The 16,102-nt window shown below is 48.3% G+C and overlaps 1 protein-coding gene across 4 annotated transcripts in view; it reads right to left on the bottom strand.

The window, feature by feature from the left end:
* Nos1 (nitric oxide synthase 1) overlaps nt 1-16,102 on the bottom strand; it is a 104,723-nt gene that overhangs the window by 17,286 nt on the left and 71,335 nt on the right. For all 4 annotated transcript variants that reach the window (XM_075981930.1, XM_075981942.1, XM_075981936.1 and 1 more), the window contains 4 exons: nt 11,781-11,955; nt 9,021-9,159; nt 8,264-8,342; nt 720-913 (listed from right to left, as the gene is read on the bottom strand). In XM_075981930.1, coding sequence (XP_075838045.1) covers nt 720-913; nt 8,264-8,342; nt 9,021-9,159; nt 11,781-11,955 — 587 coding nt within the window. The remainder of the gene's footprint in view (nt 1-719; nt 914-8,263; nt 8,343-9,020; nt 9,160-11,780; nt 11,956-16,102) is intronic.

Genomic DNA, 16,102 nt, shown 5'->3' with positions numbered 1-16,102 from the left:
TACCTTCCAAACATGATCCCCTGCCTCATTGTGAGCTCGAGACATGATGGAAATTCTGGTCTAACACAAAGAACTACATGCGATTAGATTCCCTAAGGGGGGGCATGTCTCTTCATAGTGGCTCCTGCCAAGAGGATTTGCAGAAAGGCTTTGGTAGACAGCATGCCATTTTCACATTCTAGTTAGCTCCCCTGCAAAGGTGACAGCCATGGTGTCTCAGGCTGCCAGGTATGGCCACCACAGCTCCTTGTACTGGCGTCTGGAGCCCATTCCCTATCTATGAAGTGAAGGCGGAGCTTGGAAACCCTCAGCTTTGAAGGTTCTTCAAACCAGGTGTGACAGGCTGCGTCTGTGGTTTTAGTACTTAGGAGGCTGAGGCAGGAGGATTGAAAGTTTAAAGTCAGCCTTGTCTACATAGAAAAAGGAAAGAAGGGAGGAAGTAGGAAGGGGAAGAGGAAAAGGATGAAGGAAGGAAGGGAAGGAGGGAGGGAGAAAAAGGGAAGGAGAGAAAACTAGAAACAAGAAGGGGAGGGAGGAAGAGAAGGAAAGGGAAAGAAAGAAGAAAGTGAAGGAGGGAAGGAGGCTACGGGTGATCCATCCATCAACTAAAGTGAGATAGGGAGCCCTCACCGAGAGGCCAACCATGCTCTGAGAGCTACTCTGCCCACTTGGAGCTGCGGCTCTCGCAGCCCTTCCATTGGGTGCAGCTGGACCCTCACCCAGAGCTGTGTTCCTCTCCTCCAGCATCTCCACCTTCACCATGTGGTTGGCAGGCGGTGCATCCTCCAGCCGCTCAATGAGCGCATTCACGAGGTCCTCGTGGTTGCCAGGGAAGACACCTAGGTGGTCGCCTGGCTGGTACTGCAGCTCCTGATTCCCATTGGTGTGGAGACGCACGAAGATGGTTGATCGGCTGCAGGGAATGAGAGGGATTGTGAGACAAAGAATTGAATTCCAGTTGTCAGGCTTGGCAGTAAGCACCTTTATCCACTGAGCCCTCTTGCTGGCCCTCTATTCTCTTTTGCAAACAAGGTCCCTATTGCAGTATAAGAAGGCCTGGCTAGAGGCTCGGGGGCCTCTCCTGAGTAGACATGTCAGCGTATGAGAATGCTTAGCTTGAGGATGAGTGTGTACCTGCTCACACCTGCCTGGGTTTGTGTGTTTCCTGTTCAGGGGGCTCACACTAACCAGCTGCATCAAGAATGAAGTCTTGGGGCTGGAGAATGGTTCTGTGGTCAAGAGCTCTTGCTGTTTGTGCAGAAGACCTAGGTTTAATCCCCAGCACTCACGTGGCAGCTCACAGCCATCTGCAGCTCCAGCTCAAAGGGACAAGGATTCCCTCTTGTGGGTACTGCACACTTATGGTACATGGATACACATGCAGACAAAACATCCACACACATAGAATAAAATAAAACTTAAAAAAACCCAAAAGAATAAATTCTTAGGGCTGGGGAGCTGACTCAGTGGTTAAGAGCACTGGCTGTTCTTGCAAAGGACCTAGGTTAGGTTCCCAGTACCCACATGGAGGCTCACAACCATCTTCAATGCCAGACATTGCTCTTTCCCTTCGCCAACTGGTCTCAGTGGAGGGAGAAACTCGCATCTTCCACATGTAAATCACGCTTGAGTAGACCAAGAACCCTTGCTATTTAGGGATTTTTTGGCACAACCAAGAGTCCCTTTGTACTAGGAATAGCCACAGTTATTAAAAATAGCTAAACTGGCACATATCTTTGTGTGTAAGTGGGGTGGATAGCGTGTGAAGTCATCTCTTGAAGTCTGGTACTCTGTCTGTGGTATGGTGGGGGAACTTGAGAAGACTAACTGTGTGTTCCTAGGGTTTGGGATGTCCTTCCCTCTCCCAGGAGGGTCTTACCCTCTCTGGGATGCTGAACTTGTCAGTTTCAGCAGCTCACAGGACTTGTTTTTATCTCTAACTCACATCAGCATTTAGTTCCTAGGAGCAAAGACACCACCACCACCATAGCTTTCACTGGTGACGGGAAGAGCGTGACAGCAGCCACTAGCCAGCAGGGGGCGCTGCAAGGCTTCTAATTCAGGAGCCTGTTGCTCAAGCAGAGTAAGTCTTCGAAAGGCTTTCATTTCAAATCAACACCCAATTTCTTCCCTGCGTCAGGACTTATTCCCAAGGGGAAGGCCAAGGGCCTGATCCTGCTGAGCTGGCTGACGCTCACCTGCTTCCCCCAGGCCTCCTGATCCTGCAGGCGGTTGGACAGTAAAGGAGGGACAGGATAGGGACGGGATGTGGCCAGCAGGTGCGTGGAAGGTGGGTCCAGGTTCTGTCCCATCTGGGATTTTGCACAAGATGACGTGACTGGGTGCCCAAGGAACCTGGGTGGACAATCCTCAACATTTTGCTGTGAAGTTGAGTTTCACTGGCTAACATCAATTACTGTCACACCCTCAATTCTTTGCATTTTTTCTACGTTCATGAAGCTCTGGGATAGGGATTTTTTTCTTTTCCTTTCTTTCTTTGTTCCTCCTCCTCCTGTCTTCGTCACAGATTCTCTCTCACTCTAGTTCAGGCTGGCTTTGAATGCTCACCTCAGCCTCCAAGTGCTAAGATTACAGGTGTGAGGCACGCCTCACGTGGTCTGCTGAGCAGCTGTGGGAGAGACGGGCCATGTGGGAAACAGTCGCCATTCAGGCCTTGTGTTCCTCTCTCCTCACAGCCCGTCCCGTGTCCGCTCATTTCTTTCACGTACAGAAGTGTCACTTACATGTACTCAGACACACAGGCAGATAGATGCACATGCAGACACATGTGTGCACACGCAAAGACACACACAGACACATACATAGACATGTAAAGACAGGCAGACATACTCATGGCAGTGGTTCAGGTAGGGTCACAGGCAGGACAACAATTGTCTGACACCCCGCATTAGATAGAAAAATCCGAATAGCTAATAGCTCCATCCAGCCAGAAGGGTAAGGAGAGCCTGAGCTGGCTGCCCCGACAAGGTGCAGTTGTCTATGGGTTCCTGTGGCTTTAGGCACCTGGGAGAGAGTGATGGGCGGGGAGAGTGGGCGGGACATCTTATCTTCACTGGAAATCACTGAAAGGTCTCACAGGGTTAGGGTGGTGGATGTGTGGCAGCAGAGGGGAGGGTGGCATAAGGGAGACAGTGGTCGCTTGGGGTCTGCTTTTTGACATAATGCGGATTGAGCACACGGAGACCCCTGGGCAGGGTGATTGAGGAGAGAGAGTCAGCAGAAGTCCAGGGCGGAAAAGGGGAACAGCGCATTAGGAAAGCGGAAACGGTGCTTTCTTCATTTTATGTTGACGGTGTTGGGCTAGGTTGTCCAGGCTACCTTCTAACGCACTGTGTAGCCCAGGCTAGCTCTGAACTATACATGCTAGGCACATCAGGAACTCACAGTCCTCTAAAAGGCATGTGCCACCATGCCTGGCCATGACTGCAGAGTTTGAGAGAGGTGATAGGTGGGTGCCAGGGGCCTCTTCATGACCTGTGTGACCCCAGGGGCCTCTTCATGACTGACCAGGCAAAGATTTCAGAGAATCCCCTTTGATCTTCAGGAAACACTGTGGGCTGTAAATTGGGGGAGAGAGTGCCTCTACTTCAATTAGCATTTTAAAAAAGATCTCTTGGGTTACCTTATCTCAAAAACATACAGAATCTCGGGCTAGAGAAATGCTCTGTAGTAAGCGTGCTTGCCCCCCCAAGCAGAGGGCCTGTGTTCGGATTCCCAGTCACAAGTAAAAATCATGGAGGCGGCGTGCGCCTATAATCCTGCAGCTGGAGAGGAGGGGCCTGGGGCTCACAGGTCAGCAGTCCAGTTGTATCGGTCAGTGACCTCCAGGTTCAGTGAGAGCCTATCTAAAAAAGTAACTGAGGAGATTCCACCTGTCACCTCAGGCCTCTATACACGTGTCCACACGTGCACAAACGTGTGCATCCCACACGGACATAGAGATTGCTCTATCCATGTCCATCGAAGATTCCCTTCGTGCCCTCGAGTTCACACTTCCCTTTCTAGGCATCTTCTCTCTTTTCTTTTTTTTAAATTAATTAATTAATTAATTAATTAAAGATTTCTGCCTCCTCTCCTCCACCGCCTCCCATTTCCCTCCCCCTCCCCCGATCAAGTCCCCCTCCCTCATCAGCTCGAAGAGCAATCAGGGTTCCCTGACCTGTGGGAAGTCCAAGGACCACCCACCTCCATCCAGGTCTAGTAAGGTGAGCATTCAAACTGCCTAGGCTCCCCCAAAGCCAGTACGTGCAGTAGGATAAAAAACCCATTGCCATTGTTCTTGAGTTCTCAGTAGTTGCTTTTCTTCTGGGAATCCCACCCTCCTTACCAACCAATCCCAGTCCTTCAGTCTCGCCCCTTGACTTCTAGAATTTTGCGTTTCTATCCTGCCCACACTCACCCCATTACACCCTCTCACACATTGCTTTTCCTAATTACTGTGCCTGTATCACAAAATTTGTTTCCAAGCAGGATGCCGAGGAGGGTCACTCTGCATGGGTGGCACACGCCAAAGGACACTTCCTTCCTCTTTGGCACTGTACCTGTAATTAAGGATTACTAGTGGGAATAGTTTGTGATGTTTTCCTAGGCCAGAGAGGCTCCCTCTTTGGCCTTGGCCTGGGAAAGTGGGTGAGTTATGCTTTTCCACTCAATTATACTTAAAAAATTCTATAAAGCGTTATCTTTTAAAAATATATTTAGTTATTTTTATTTTATGTGTATGTGTATGGGTGTTTATTTTACATGCATATGTATGGGTGTTTTTCCTGCATATACATTTGTGCTTGTCTGGGCCCACAAAGGCCCAAAAGAGGGCGTCAGATCCCCTAGAACTGGAATTATAGGTGGTTGTGAGCCACCATGCGGGTGCTGGGCATTGAACCCAAGTCCTCTAGAAGAGCATCCAGGGCTCTTAACCACTGGCCCATTGCTCCAGTCCCCTAACCCCTTAGGCACAGTTTGGTCTGCTAGTTCATAACTCTTTTAACTCTATTCCAGTTCCTAACCTTGCTTGGCAAATTCCTTTGTTAATCTTGGAAACTCTGCCAGAGTTGGGTCCCTCCGGGTGGTAGACAGCAGCGGATTCCAAGGACACGTGCCTGAGAACCATGCTCTTGGGAGGACACACTCCACACTGGCTTTTCATGGACTCTTCAATGCACATGGCTCCTTGGTGCACTTAGAACCCCTCTTGTAACACCATGTCAGTGGTGACTTTCCATGGGATAGAGTGGGGACATCAGGTACGGCTTTTCCACAGCCCCTCTCCGTCAGATGTCCCTATGCATCTAATGCTGCATGGAACTAACTGTTCAAAGATACTAAGTGCCTAATCTATTCTATTAATGTCTGAGAATATTTGAGGGGAGTTCAAGAGGCTCGGGGTTCTGCCCTGCTGACCTCTCTAATCAAAGGCTCGGAAGGGCACGCAGGAAGCATGCATGCTAACTACACAGGTAGCATGAGGAGACGGGGAGGAACAATGGATCCTGTACTGTGCCAGCCACTTTAGGAGGATCATTTTCAATGGTCACAGCAGCCTGGCAAATGAGACAGAGACCATCTGTGGAGTCATTTGGTGTGGTGGCCAGATAATCAGGTCAGTGTGACCTTGAAAAAAGACACTTGCACTTTCTCTTGGTTACTTCTCATATTTAACATGTGAACAATTGTGACCTTTATTTCCTGGACTGGTGTGAGTTAGAAATAGCATTCAGGGAGCTCTGCTCGGTGCACGGAAGACAGAGAGTATCAGATACAAGTGAGCAAGCTTGCTGTCAGCGGTTCTGTGCTATAGTAAAGGAGAAAGGACCTCAGAGCATCCCAGTGGCTTTTTAAGAAATGCATTTATTTTCATTTTGTCTATGAATGTTTTGAATGTATGTGTGTTCACTGCTGCCCATGGCAACCAAAAGAGGGAGCCACATACCCTGGAACTGGAGTTACAGATGGTTGTGAGCAACCATGTGGGTGCTGGGAACCGAATCAGGGTCCTCTGCAAGAGCAGCCAGTGCTTTTAGTCACTGGGTCACCTCTCCAGTTCTCAGTTCCACACCCTGTGACTTTCCCAAGGCTGCTCGGGAAATGTGTTAGAGAACTGGGGTCAGTGCCTAGGACTGCAAAGGATAAAGAATTTAGGAGACACACCTCAGCTGTAACTGAAAGGTGAAAAAAATAAATCCCAAGAGGGATCAGCGCAAAGACTTAATTATTATAGATGAAGAGCGGCAGCCAGCCTGCGTGTGATCATTCTGAAAAGAGAGGTGCCTGGGCTCAGTGAGGACACAGGCTTGGTGGGCGGGTGGGCGGGCCATAAGGACAGTGTTGCAGGACAGGTGATATCGGCATGTCCTGTTCAGGCTGGTGATGGCGGTAGCTGGCCCGACACAGTTGTTGGTGGTGATCATGTGACCTCTGCTGCTGAGGTCTGGGAGTGATATTTCCAGTGGAGGAGTAAGGTGGTTAAAGCCTGAGGCTCCAGAAGCTGGGTCTTAGGAAAACAGCTTGGACCCAAAGGATATGGGGCAGTTTCCTTGGTCATGTAAGTCTCTTGGGAGGGAAAAATGACTTGTTTTGGGCGTTGCTGAAAAAGCTAACTGTGTTTTTGTTTTTTGGTTTTTCGAGACAGGGCTTCTCTATAGCTTTGGAGCCTGTCCTGGAATTAGCTCTTGTAGACCAAGTTGGCTTTGAACTCACAGAGATCTGCCTGCCTCTGCCTCCCAAGTACTGGGATTAAAGGCGTGCACCACCACTGCCCAGCTAAGCTGTGTGGTATTTATTTATTTATTTCAGTTTTTCGAGACAGGGTTTCCCTGTGTAACAGTCCTAGCTGTCCTGAAACTAGCTCTTGTAGGCCAGGCTAGCCTAGAACTCACAGGGATTTACCTGCCTCTGCCTCCCAAGTGCTGGGATTAAAGGCGCGTGGCACCACCACCCAGCTAAGATAACTGTGTTTTAAGTCAAGTGCTAACATTCAAAATGCAGTTCACTAGTCCAGCACTCACCTAGTGTGTGTAAGATCCCAGGTTCAAGCCCCAGCATTGCATAAAACAAAAGCCTCACTGACCCCCCTGCCCCTGCTCCAAGTGCTAAGACAAACATACTTTCTATCAGATAGCAAGGTGTTTGGCTATAGCAGAAAGTAAATTGTTTGGTTATGTTGGATAGTAAGATAATTTCTAGGGCTGGGGAGATAGCTCATGGGGTAAAATCGTTTATGGCATAAGACTAAAGACCCGAGTCCAGCTCTCTACAGCCTATGTAAAAGGGTTCATAGCGCTGGAGAAACGGAAAAGTGGTTAAGGGCACTGGCAGCCATGGCAGAGGAGCCGGGTATAGTTCCCAGCATCCACATAGTGGCTCACAATCACCTGTAACTCCAGTTTGAGGGCATCGGACACTCTCCTGGTCTTGGTAAGCCATACCTCCCCACCCCCAACACACACACGAGCAACAACAAAAATCCAAATGCAGAGCGAGCATGCCTGAAAAGCCCAGCACCCATAGGAAGGGACAGGAGGGTTCACAGAAGTTCCACAGGCCACGTTGGGCTCGTGTAGCAGTGAAGAGTCCCTGTCACAAATGAGGTGGGACGTAAGGATGGGCACTCAAAGGTTGTCCTCTGATCTCCCTTGGCACATGGTGGCACACAGATAATATATTACAGATAGGGTTTCGAATCAAAGAGTAAGCAATTTGGGGGTGTGCCTGCCATCACTCCACAGTACAAGTAGTTATTTTTGCAGCTCTCTAGAGCAGTGGTTCTCAACCTTCCTAGTGTGACCCTTAACCATAAAATTATTTTTGTTGCTACCATAATTTTGCTACTGTTATGAATTGTAATGTAAACAGCTGTGTTTTCCAGTGGTCTTAGGTAACCCCCCCCCCCATGGAGGGTCATTGGATTCCCCAAAGGGGTCGTGACCCACAGGTTGAGAAATATTGCTCTAGCAAACCATCACTCACAGTATTGGATTGAGCACTTTCAGATGGAGATACTGCCTATGGAGACTACTCCGCTACTTCACAAGGGGGCAGCCTGCCAAGCTCACCCTGAGGCCCATTTCTTTCTCAGTATTATATTGACACTTCTTCGTCCCTGTCTCTAGTTAGGGACATGGGGACATAAAGGCAGGAGTCTGAGGACCTGGTGTGAGGGGCTCCAGGAGCTTTTAACGGTCTCTGGAATCTGAGTTCTCCTTCCTGGAAGAGGAAGGGATTGCTGCTGAGCGGGTGTTCCTACCTGGACTTGGGGCTCTGCAGGTTTTGGCGGCTAAGGAATCGAGCAGCTGAGACTCGCTTTTTGTGCACATTGGAAAGACCTGTGAGGAGAGAAATAATGGCCACCATGAGAGGGGTTTAAACAAAGCTCCACAAAACCTCTCCACCCTTGGGTACATGTGTGTGCATGTGCCAGTGTGTGTGCAGGTACATGTGTTTGGGTATGTGTGTATGTAGAGGCCAGAGGATCCTGAGCTGTCATTGTTTAGACAAAGTTTCTCTCTGGCCTGGAGCTGGCCAGTCTGGCTAGGCTGACTGGCTAGTGAACCCCAAGGTTCTTTGGTTTCCTCTTTCCCAGTGCTGGGACTGTAAGCATACACCACCATGCCTGGCTCCTTCATGGGTTCTGGGGAATCAATGCAGGTCCTGGTGTCTATAAAGCCTGTCCTTTACCAAGTGAGCCACCTCCTCTGACCCCTTTCCAGCTCTTCCTCTGGAGTGGAAAGGGTGAGGGTGAGGGTAGATATCAGTGGGGCTGGGTGAGGTGGATGCAGACACAGAACCAAATGCCAAGGTAGATGGAACGGAGGTGGGGATGGTTTGTAGGCAGGCTGTGTGACCGGAGAGAGACTCTCCATTATACAGTACCCTGCACGTGGGGACAAAAGTATGGCCTGTGTGCTTCAAGAGATTCTCTGAAAGGAGACCAGAGTGAAAGCCACCGCTCCCACACACCCTTGAGAGGAGCTCTCCAGCCCAACCCTCCCAGGGTCAGGTACCTTGTGTCAGCTCTGGAGCTTCAGCCACGTAGGTGAGGCGGAACTTGTTCCTCTTCCAGCTGCGGTCGTTGCTGATGAGAGAATTGTTCGCCTTCTCGATGTTGACGTCATCCCCCACACAGAACACATCACAGGCTGCCTGTGACCCACACAGAGTTTCTGGTGACCTCAGTTATCCTAGATGGTGCCTCCCCAGGAGCTCCAACGCATGGCATGGATGTCTCTCTCCACCCCTCTTTTTCTCTTCCTTCTCACCCTTTTCTTTCCTCCCTCTCTCCACTCATTAATCCATATACCCATTCTTCCTTCCACCATCTATCCACCAACTCACTTACCCACCCATTAATCTACCCACCCCTTTATCTACCTACCTGTCTGTCCATTTATCTTATCAACATTTTCTTCCATCCATTCAACTAACCATCCATTCATCTATCATCCATCCATCCATCCATCCATCCATCCATCCATCCATCCATTTATTATCCATTTATCCATCCATCCATCCATCATCTAAGCATCCATCCATTCATCTATCATCCATCCATCCATCATCTAAGCATCCATCCATCCATCCATCCATCCATCCATCTATCCATCATCTAAGCATCCATCCACCCATTTATCCATCCATCTATTCATTTATCATCCATCCATCCACCCATCCACTGACACACACACCCATCTATCTGTCCATCTCCACATAATATTTCATCCACCTGCTCACTCTTTCATATCCATCCATCTGCCCCACCCATCCATGTACACATTATCACCTTCTATTTTAAGCAATGACTTGAGGTCCTCACCTCTACTAAAGACACGGCTGTAATGACATTTATTACTAAATCCCACATACCCAGAGGTTTAATATTAAAAATGAAAGTAAATGCCATAGAAGGTTTTTTTTTGTCTTCTTCAAAAGATTTAAAACAATTACACAAAGGCAGAAGAAGCTGTCTGGATACACATTTTTTTCTTGTTTGTTTCCTTTTTGGTCAAAACTCCTTTATCAGCAAACAGTAATGATCCCAAGATTACTGCTTAGAATGATTAGCAAACTTTTTCTGAGATAGGCCCAGGGAGCTCTTGAACCTTCAGGTCCCAGTAATGCCCCTGCCTCAACCTCTTAGATAACTGAGACTGAGGCATCAACAACCATGGAATTACTTAATCCAGTGAAATTTAAAGTTTTCAAACATAGGCTTTATTATTATCTGGTTGTTTGCTTATTTCAAAACAGTTGACATGTTCATCAACAGAAAAATAGAAAAGCCAAGTATCGTGGGGTGTAATATTATTTGGCCACAAAAAGGGATAAAGTGCTGGCACATGCCACAACATGGATGGACCTTAAAAACTTTGTAATATGGGAAAGAAGCCAGTCATAAAAGGTTCTGGTATTGAACTTCATTCATATGAACAAGAAAAAATATCTGCAGACACAGAAATGAGTCTGGTGTGGGACAATGGTCTGTATTCTGTCACTTATATTTTAAATAAATGCTGAGTGGCCAGTAGCCAGGCAGGAAGTATAGGCAGGACAACTAGATAGGAAGTAGAGGCAGTTCAATGAGAACAGGAGAATTCTGGGAAGAAGGAAGTCCTAGTCTGTAGTCGTGACCCAGCCACAGAAGTAGTAAGATGTGACTGCCTTGCTGAATAAGGTACTGAGCCACGTGGCTAACATAGATGAGAATAATGGGCTAATATAAGTTATAAGAGTTAATAAGAAGCCTGAGCTAATGGGCCTATCAGTTTATAACAAATGTGGACCTCTGTGCGATTTCTTTGGGGCTAAATGGCTGTGGGTCCTGGTGGGTCAATGTGAGTCACTGTTCAAGCTGAGGGCGGGATGGGAAACCAGGATATCAACAGCTGCAGGGTTTAGAGCAACGGTTTTCAACCTGTGTGTCCTGACCCCACTGATAAACTTCTATCTCCAAAAAGTTTACGTTACAATTCATAACAGTAGCAAAATTACAGTTATGAAATAGCAATGAAAACAGTTTTATGGTTGGGGGTCACCACAACACAAAGAAGTGAATTAGAGTGATAGAAAGGTTGAGAACCACTGGTTTAGGGGCTTCTCGGGGGCTTGGCCTTTGGGATGCTCAAAGTAGACTGATGAGAAGAGAAAACACAGTTATCTCAAATGTGGATGAACTTGAATTCATCTCGGCTCTCAATGTCTGGATGGGAATCCAGGAAGAGGCTTATAGACATAGATCCCTTTAATAACTCATAGACCCTTGGGCCTCAGTTTCCCTTTTGGCCTTTGGCACAAGTTCAATGACAGAAGCTGCCTAGGACCCTTCCTTCTAGGGTTGCTGATGAGGACGGATTCCAGGGCCATGGACAGAGAGAATAAAAGCCACAGGGCAGGCTTCAGTGTCCCTGAGAACTCTGAGTGGGAAAGGTGTATGTTAAAGTTGCTCAAATTCACTGGAGCTGTATCCTGGCTGTGGACATTGGGGGAGGACCCTCCTTGGCCTTTCCTTCTCTTTCTCCTTCATTTTCTTCCTTTTTGCCTCCCTTCCTCCCTCCCTCCCTCCCTCCCTCCCTCCCTCCCTCCCTCCCTCCCTCCCTCCCTCTCTCCTTCCCTCTTTACTTTTCTTGCTTTACATTTCTACCCCCATCTCCTTTCCTTCCCATTCTAGGGTTACAAGCCTGTGCCTCCTGCTTGCTAGGCAAACACACTACCACTGAACCACACTCATGGATAGCTTGGTACTGTCTCGGGTACAGAGAGTCTCCTACCTTGAAGACCTTCTTGGCCCAGGTCCTGAATGCCTCTTCCTGCCCACAGAGCTCATCCCCCTCCCTCATCTTCAGAATCCTCTCCCCTCCTAGCTCCTCCAGGAGGGTGTCCACTGCATGCCCAAAGGCGCAGAAGTGAGGGTATGCCCGAGAGCCCAGGCCGAATACTGAGAACCTGTTCAGGAGAAAACAGAAGGTCTGTGATGAGGGACTGCAGGGTGTGGGGTGTCTGGTTCCACGGACTGATTAGTGTGACCTTGAAATTCATGTACCGGAATCCTGAACTCCATGGGATGGTATGCTGGAATAGGAGCTTTCAGAAAGTGATCAATGTTAGTAAGCTCCCTATAAAGTCATTCTCTCCTCCTCCTCTTCCTTCGCCCCTCCTCTCCTCCTCTTCTTCCTCTTTCTCCTCTCCTCCTCTTCCTCCGTCCCTCCTCTCCTCCTCTTTCTCTAACAAACCGCTGAGAAAAGCCAGTTGGAATCTAACCCTTGCTGAACTCCTAGCTTTTGGAACTATGTAAAAACACATTTTAGTGGGAGGATGACTTTAATCCCAAGAGTTCTTAAGACCCTTCTTCCTCTTAGTCTCTGACAGTGATGATTGTCCTCAAGAGAAGGTTCCAGAAGTTTCTGAGGAAGGAGAGGGCAATGAGCGGGAAACATCGGCTGTTGGGTATAGTCTCTCCTCTGTTAGCTAGACCATGGACAGAATAGAATCTCAGCAGGGATGCTTCCATTTGCCACAAGTCAATGTCTCAAGGATGGCCATGAGGACTCTAATGTGGTGGCCATCGGGGATCTGAACTCACAAAGAGACCCGAATGACTTTTGAACTTATCACATGTTGGTGTAGAAGTGGGATTTCCTACGTGGGGATGATAGAGTCATGCACACTGTACATGCATGCTGTACCCTTTCTAATGTCTGTGAAACTAGTGTTTCACAAGCTCTCTCCACCAAGAGAACTTGATTCAGTGGGGGTGAAGCGAATGTGAGTTCTCTCCATGCTGAGGTGGGGACTGTAGGTCTGGGGAGGGCGGTGGACCTTATTTATTTATAGGATTTTTCTTTGTTTGTTTGACTCAGGGTTTCATACAGCCTAGGATGGCCTTGAACTCTGCTTCTCCTGCTCCCATCTCCTGAGTACTGAGACATTAGTTTTTATAGTGCCAACAGTTAGTTTGCCCTCTTTTTTTTTTAAAAAAAAAGATTTATTTATTATGTATACAACATTCTGCCTCCATGTATGCTGACACACCAGAAGAGGGCGCCAGATCTCATTACAGATGATTGTGACCCACCATGTGGTTGCTGGGAATTGAACTCACGACCTGTGGAAGAACAGCCAGTCCTCTTAATGACTGAGCCATCTCTCCAGCCCCCTAGTTTGCCCTCTTACAGATATTATACGGCTCATTTCTGGAGAGTGGTCCTGACTGAGCCATCTGGACTACAATGATGGATTCACCAATGCGACAGAAGCCCCTGTCTGCTGTCTCCAAGGAGGATGCTCTGATAAAGACAGTCACCCCAGACAAGCCAGGAGTGGAGCCTTGTCACCCACTGTCCCTAAATGGTTCGAGGCTGCTGGGGATGAAATGGCAGCAGAAATGGAAGAGGAAGGAGGAGGGAGGGATGTTGGGAGGAGGCTTTTCATCATTACAACATGAACTGGGATGGACCCAGTGGTCTCACTGGTGGAGCAAATGTCATTACAGGTCTCTCTGTCATCCTTTGACCCTGTTAGATTCTGCTGTTCCTTTCTTTCACAGCCTTCTTCTCCAGGGGCTCCAGGTCCTCCCAAGCACAGTGTGTGCATGAGACCAGGTTTTTCCCGTTACCCCCCACAGTCTTGCTGGGTCTGAGTACCACTCCTAACAGGGAAGCAGCCCACGCACAGACGAGGCAACCAGTGTGGACAAATCAGGGGGGTGACAGAAAAGGGTTCTTCTGTTTCATGCCTTATCCCAATACAGATACACCTAAGCCCAACATCCCTGTTATGTGGGTGTGTACTGTTGGCCACGTTTGACCTTACTGAATACTGTTAATGACTCTTTGTGTTTTAATTTGCTTTTTAAAATTACTTAGCTGTGTGTGTGAGTGTCTGCACACACGTGTGCAGATGTGCATGCCTGTGCACAGGCAGAGGCTAGAAGAGGGTATTGCATATTCTCCTCTACCTCCCCACTTATCCCTTTGAGGCAGGGTCTCTCCTTGAATGTAGAGCTTACGTTGTATAAACCAGCAAGTCCCTGCCATTCTGTCTCCACTCTCCTGAGACATGGGGTTGCAGGCATGGGTGGGATACCTGGCTTGTGTAACTTCCTTTTGTTTTTCATGCACTGGCTGGGCAGACTACATACTATGGCTTGAGTAATTGAGTCCCTGACTCCCACGAGGAAGCCTGTTCTGATGGAATGAAGGGAAAGGGCTTCTGGGAGGTGATTAGGTCATCAGGGCGGGGCTCTTAGAATGAAGTGAGTGCCCATTTAAGGGGTTGAAGGAACCAGACTTCATCCCTCCCACCACATGAGTGCACAGCTAAAGTAGGGGTGAGCGCTCACGGACCCTGACCTTGGACTCCCCAGGCCCCCAGAAATGAGAGCAACAAATGTCCATCAGCCTTCCACTACAGCATCTCCAACAGACTCAGACGCGTGACCCTCCTGTTCACCAGCAGAGGATCAGGTGGCTGACTCATGTCAGCACTTCCGGATGGGCTGAGGGGCCCACACCACAGTCACTGGGAGACTCACGTTACCATGACAATTGCTACCGAGGAGTCCAAAGCTCCTATTTTAAACCTCAAAATCAACAGTTGACTAAGTTCTCATCTGCCGGGCCAGATAGCAGACATTTAAGATTTCAAAGTTGAAAGGTTTTTTGTGGGTTTTTAAACAAGAAAAAAAAAAGTGCGTGCATACTTTTCTATGATAAAATGAAAATATCATCATAATTAAGTACAATTAGTTTTGGTGTGTGCACAGGTATGTGTGTACACGCATGTGGGGGGCAGATGCCAACTGTGGATGTTGAGTCTCAGAATAATTTTTTTTCGCTGGGACCTGAGGACCCTGTTTTCCTCCCCAGGGCCGGGATCACAGCTCACACCTTGATGCCCGACGCCATGCCTGGACTTCACGCAGGTCTTAGGGATCAAACTCAGGCCCTCATGCTCATGTGGCAGTAACTTTCCAGACTGAGCCAACTCTACGCTCTTGAGTTCAGTTCTTTAAATACGAGTCTACCAATGGGAAGAAGGGAGTTGTTTTCGGGGGTATGGGTTAGGGCAGGGATACCTTTTTTCCTAACTGGAGTATAAAGGTAATGCTAACATAAAGTTCTGATATCAAAGTCTAAAGCTGCCCCACATTATGAGTGAAACACACCCATGCACACACACGCCACATACAGATTACAAATAGACTGTAAGAATGTAGCAATAATAGATACAATTTTTCACTGTTTAGGAGTCCCGTGTCCTGCGCCATCTATGAGTCTGGCTCTGAGCAGTCATTGAGAAGGCTTGTCTGGTCAAGGTGGGAGACAGTTATGGCTAGGTCTGGATGGTGGCCCAACAGGCCTACCATGGCCTTTACTCAGGACAGCGAATCTTGACGTCCCCATTTTTCTTTCTAAATACTTACTCAACTGAACACACATTGAGTCCTCAAATGCTTGTCTTTGTGCCCCTCCTCTGCCAAATTATCTCATGGAATGTGACTCTGCTTTAGGAAAATGTAGGTTTGGGGAGGAGTTTTCAAATCTGACCCTATGGCAGAGTCCACTGGAAGGCTTAGAAGAAAAGCGGCAACAGCAGGTCCAGTTCTAGACCAACTGCAGAAGCTCTTCCGTTGGACTTGGGCATCACACTGGCCAATTGTGTACATCCCCAGGTTATTTTTGTTTTGTTTGAGGCCCTCCTAATGTTGCCCAGGCTGGCCTTGAACTTGCCATCCTTTCCCCTCAGCTTCTTGAGGGCTGGGACAACATCACCAGCCACACATGGGTCGCCTCCAAGTGACTCTCCTATGTGCCTAGGGTTGAGATCCACAGGATCACCATGGCAGAGTGTCTCCAGAGATGTTTGCTCTGTGTAAAATCTGCAGCTGAGACAGTGGCATCCAGAGACTAGTGCCCTACAGTACAGATGATGGATTAGCCTTGGTGATAGGATCTGTGTGGCGGCGGGGTTAGCGGGAGAGACTCAGAGGTTGTCAGGGGCAAATGTTCCCACACACGGGAGACCAGGTAGTGTGACTTAGAGAGGAAGCAGCCCCTGAAGAAAGGAGAATTCTCCTCCCGAAGGAAGAACC

This window comes from Microtus pennsylvanicus, chromosome 1 (assembly GCF_037038515.1).
Source record: "Microtus pennsylvanicus isolate mMicPen1 chromosome 1, mMicPen1.hap1, whole genome shotgun sequence".
NCBI lineage: Eukaryota > Metazoa > Chordata > Mammalia > Rodentia > Cricetidae > Microtus > Microtus pennsylvanicus.
This window is presented reverse-complemented; position numbering and strand designations above follow the sequence as displayed.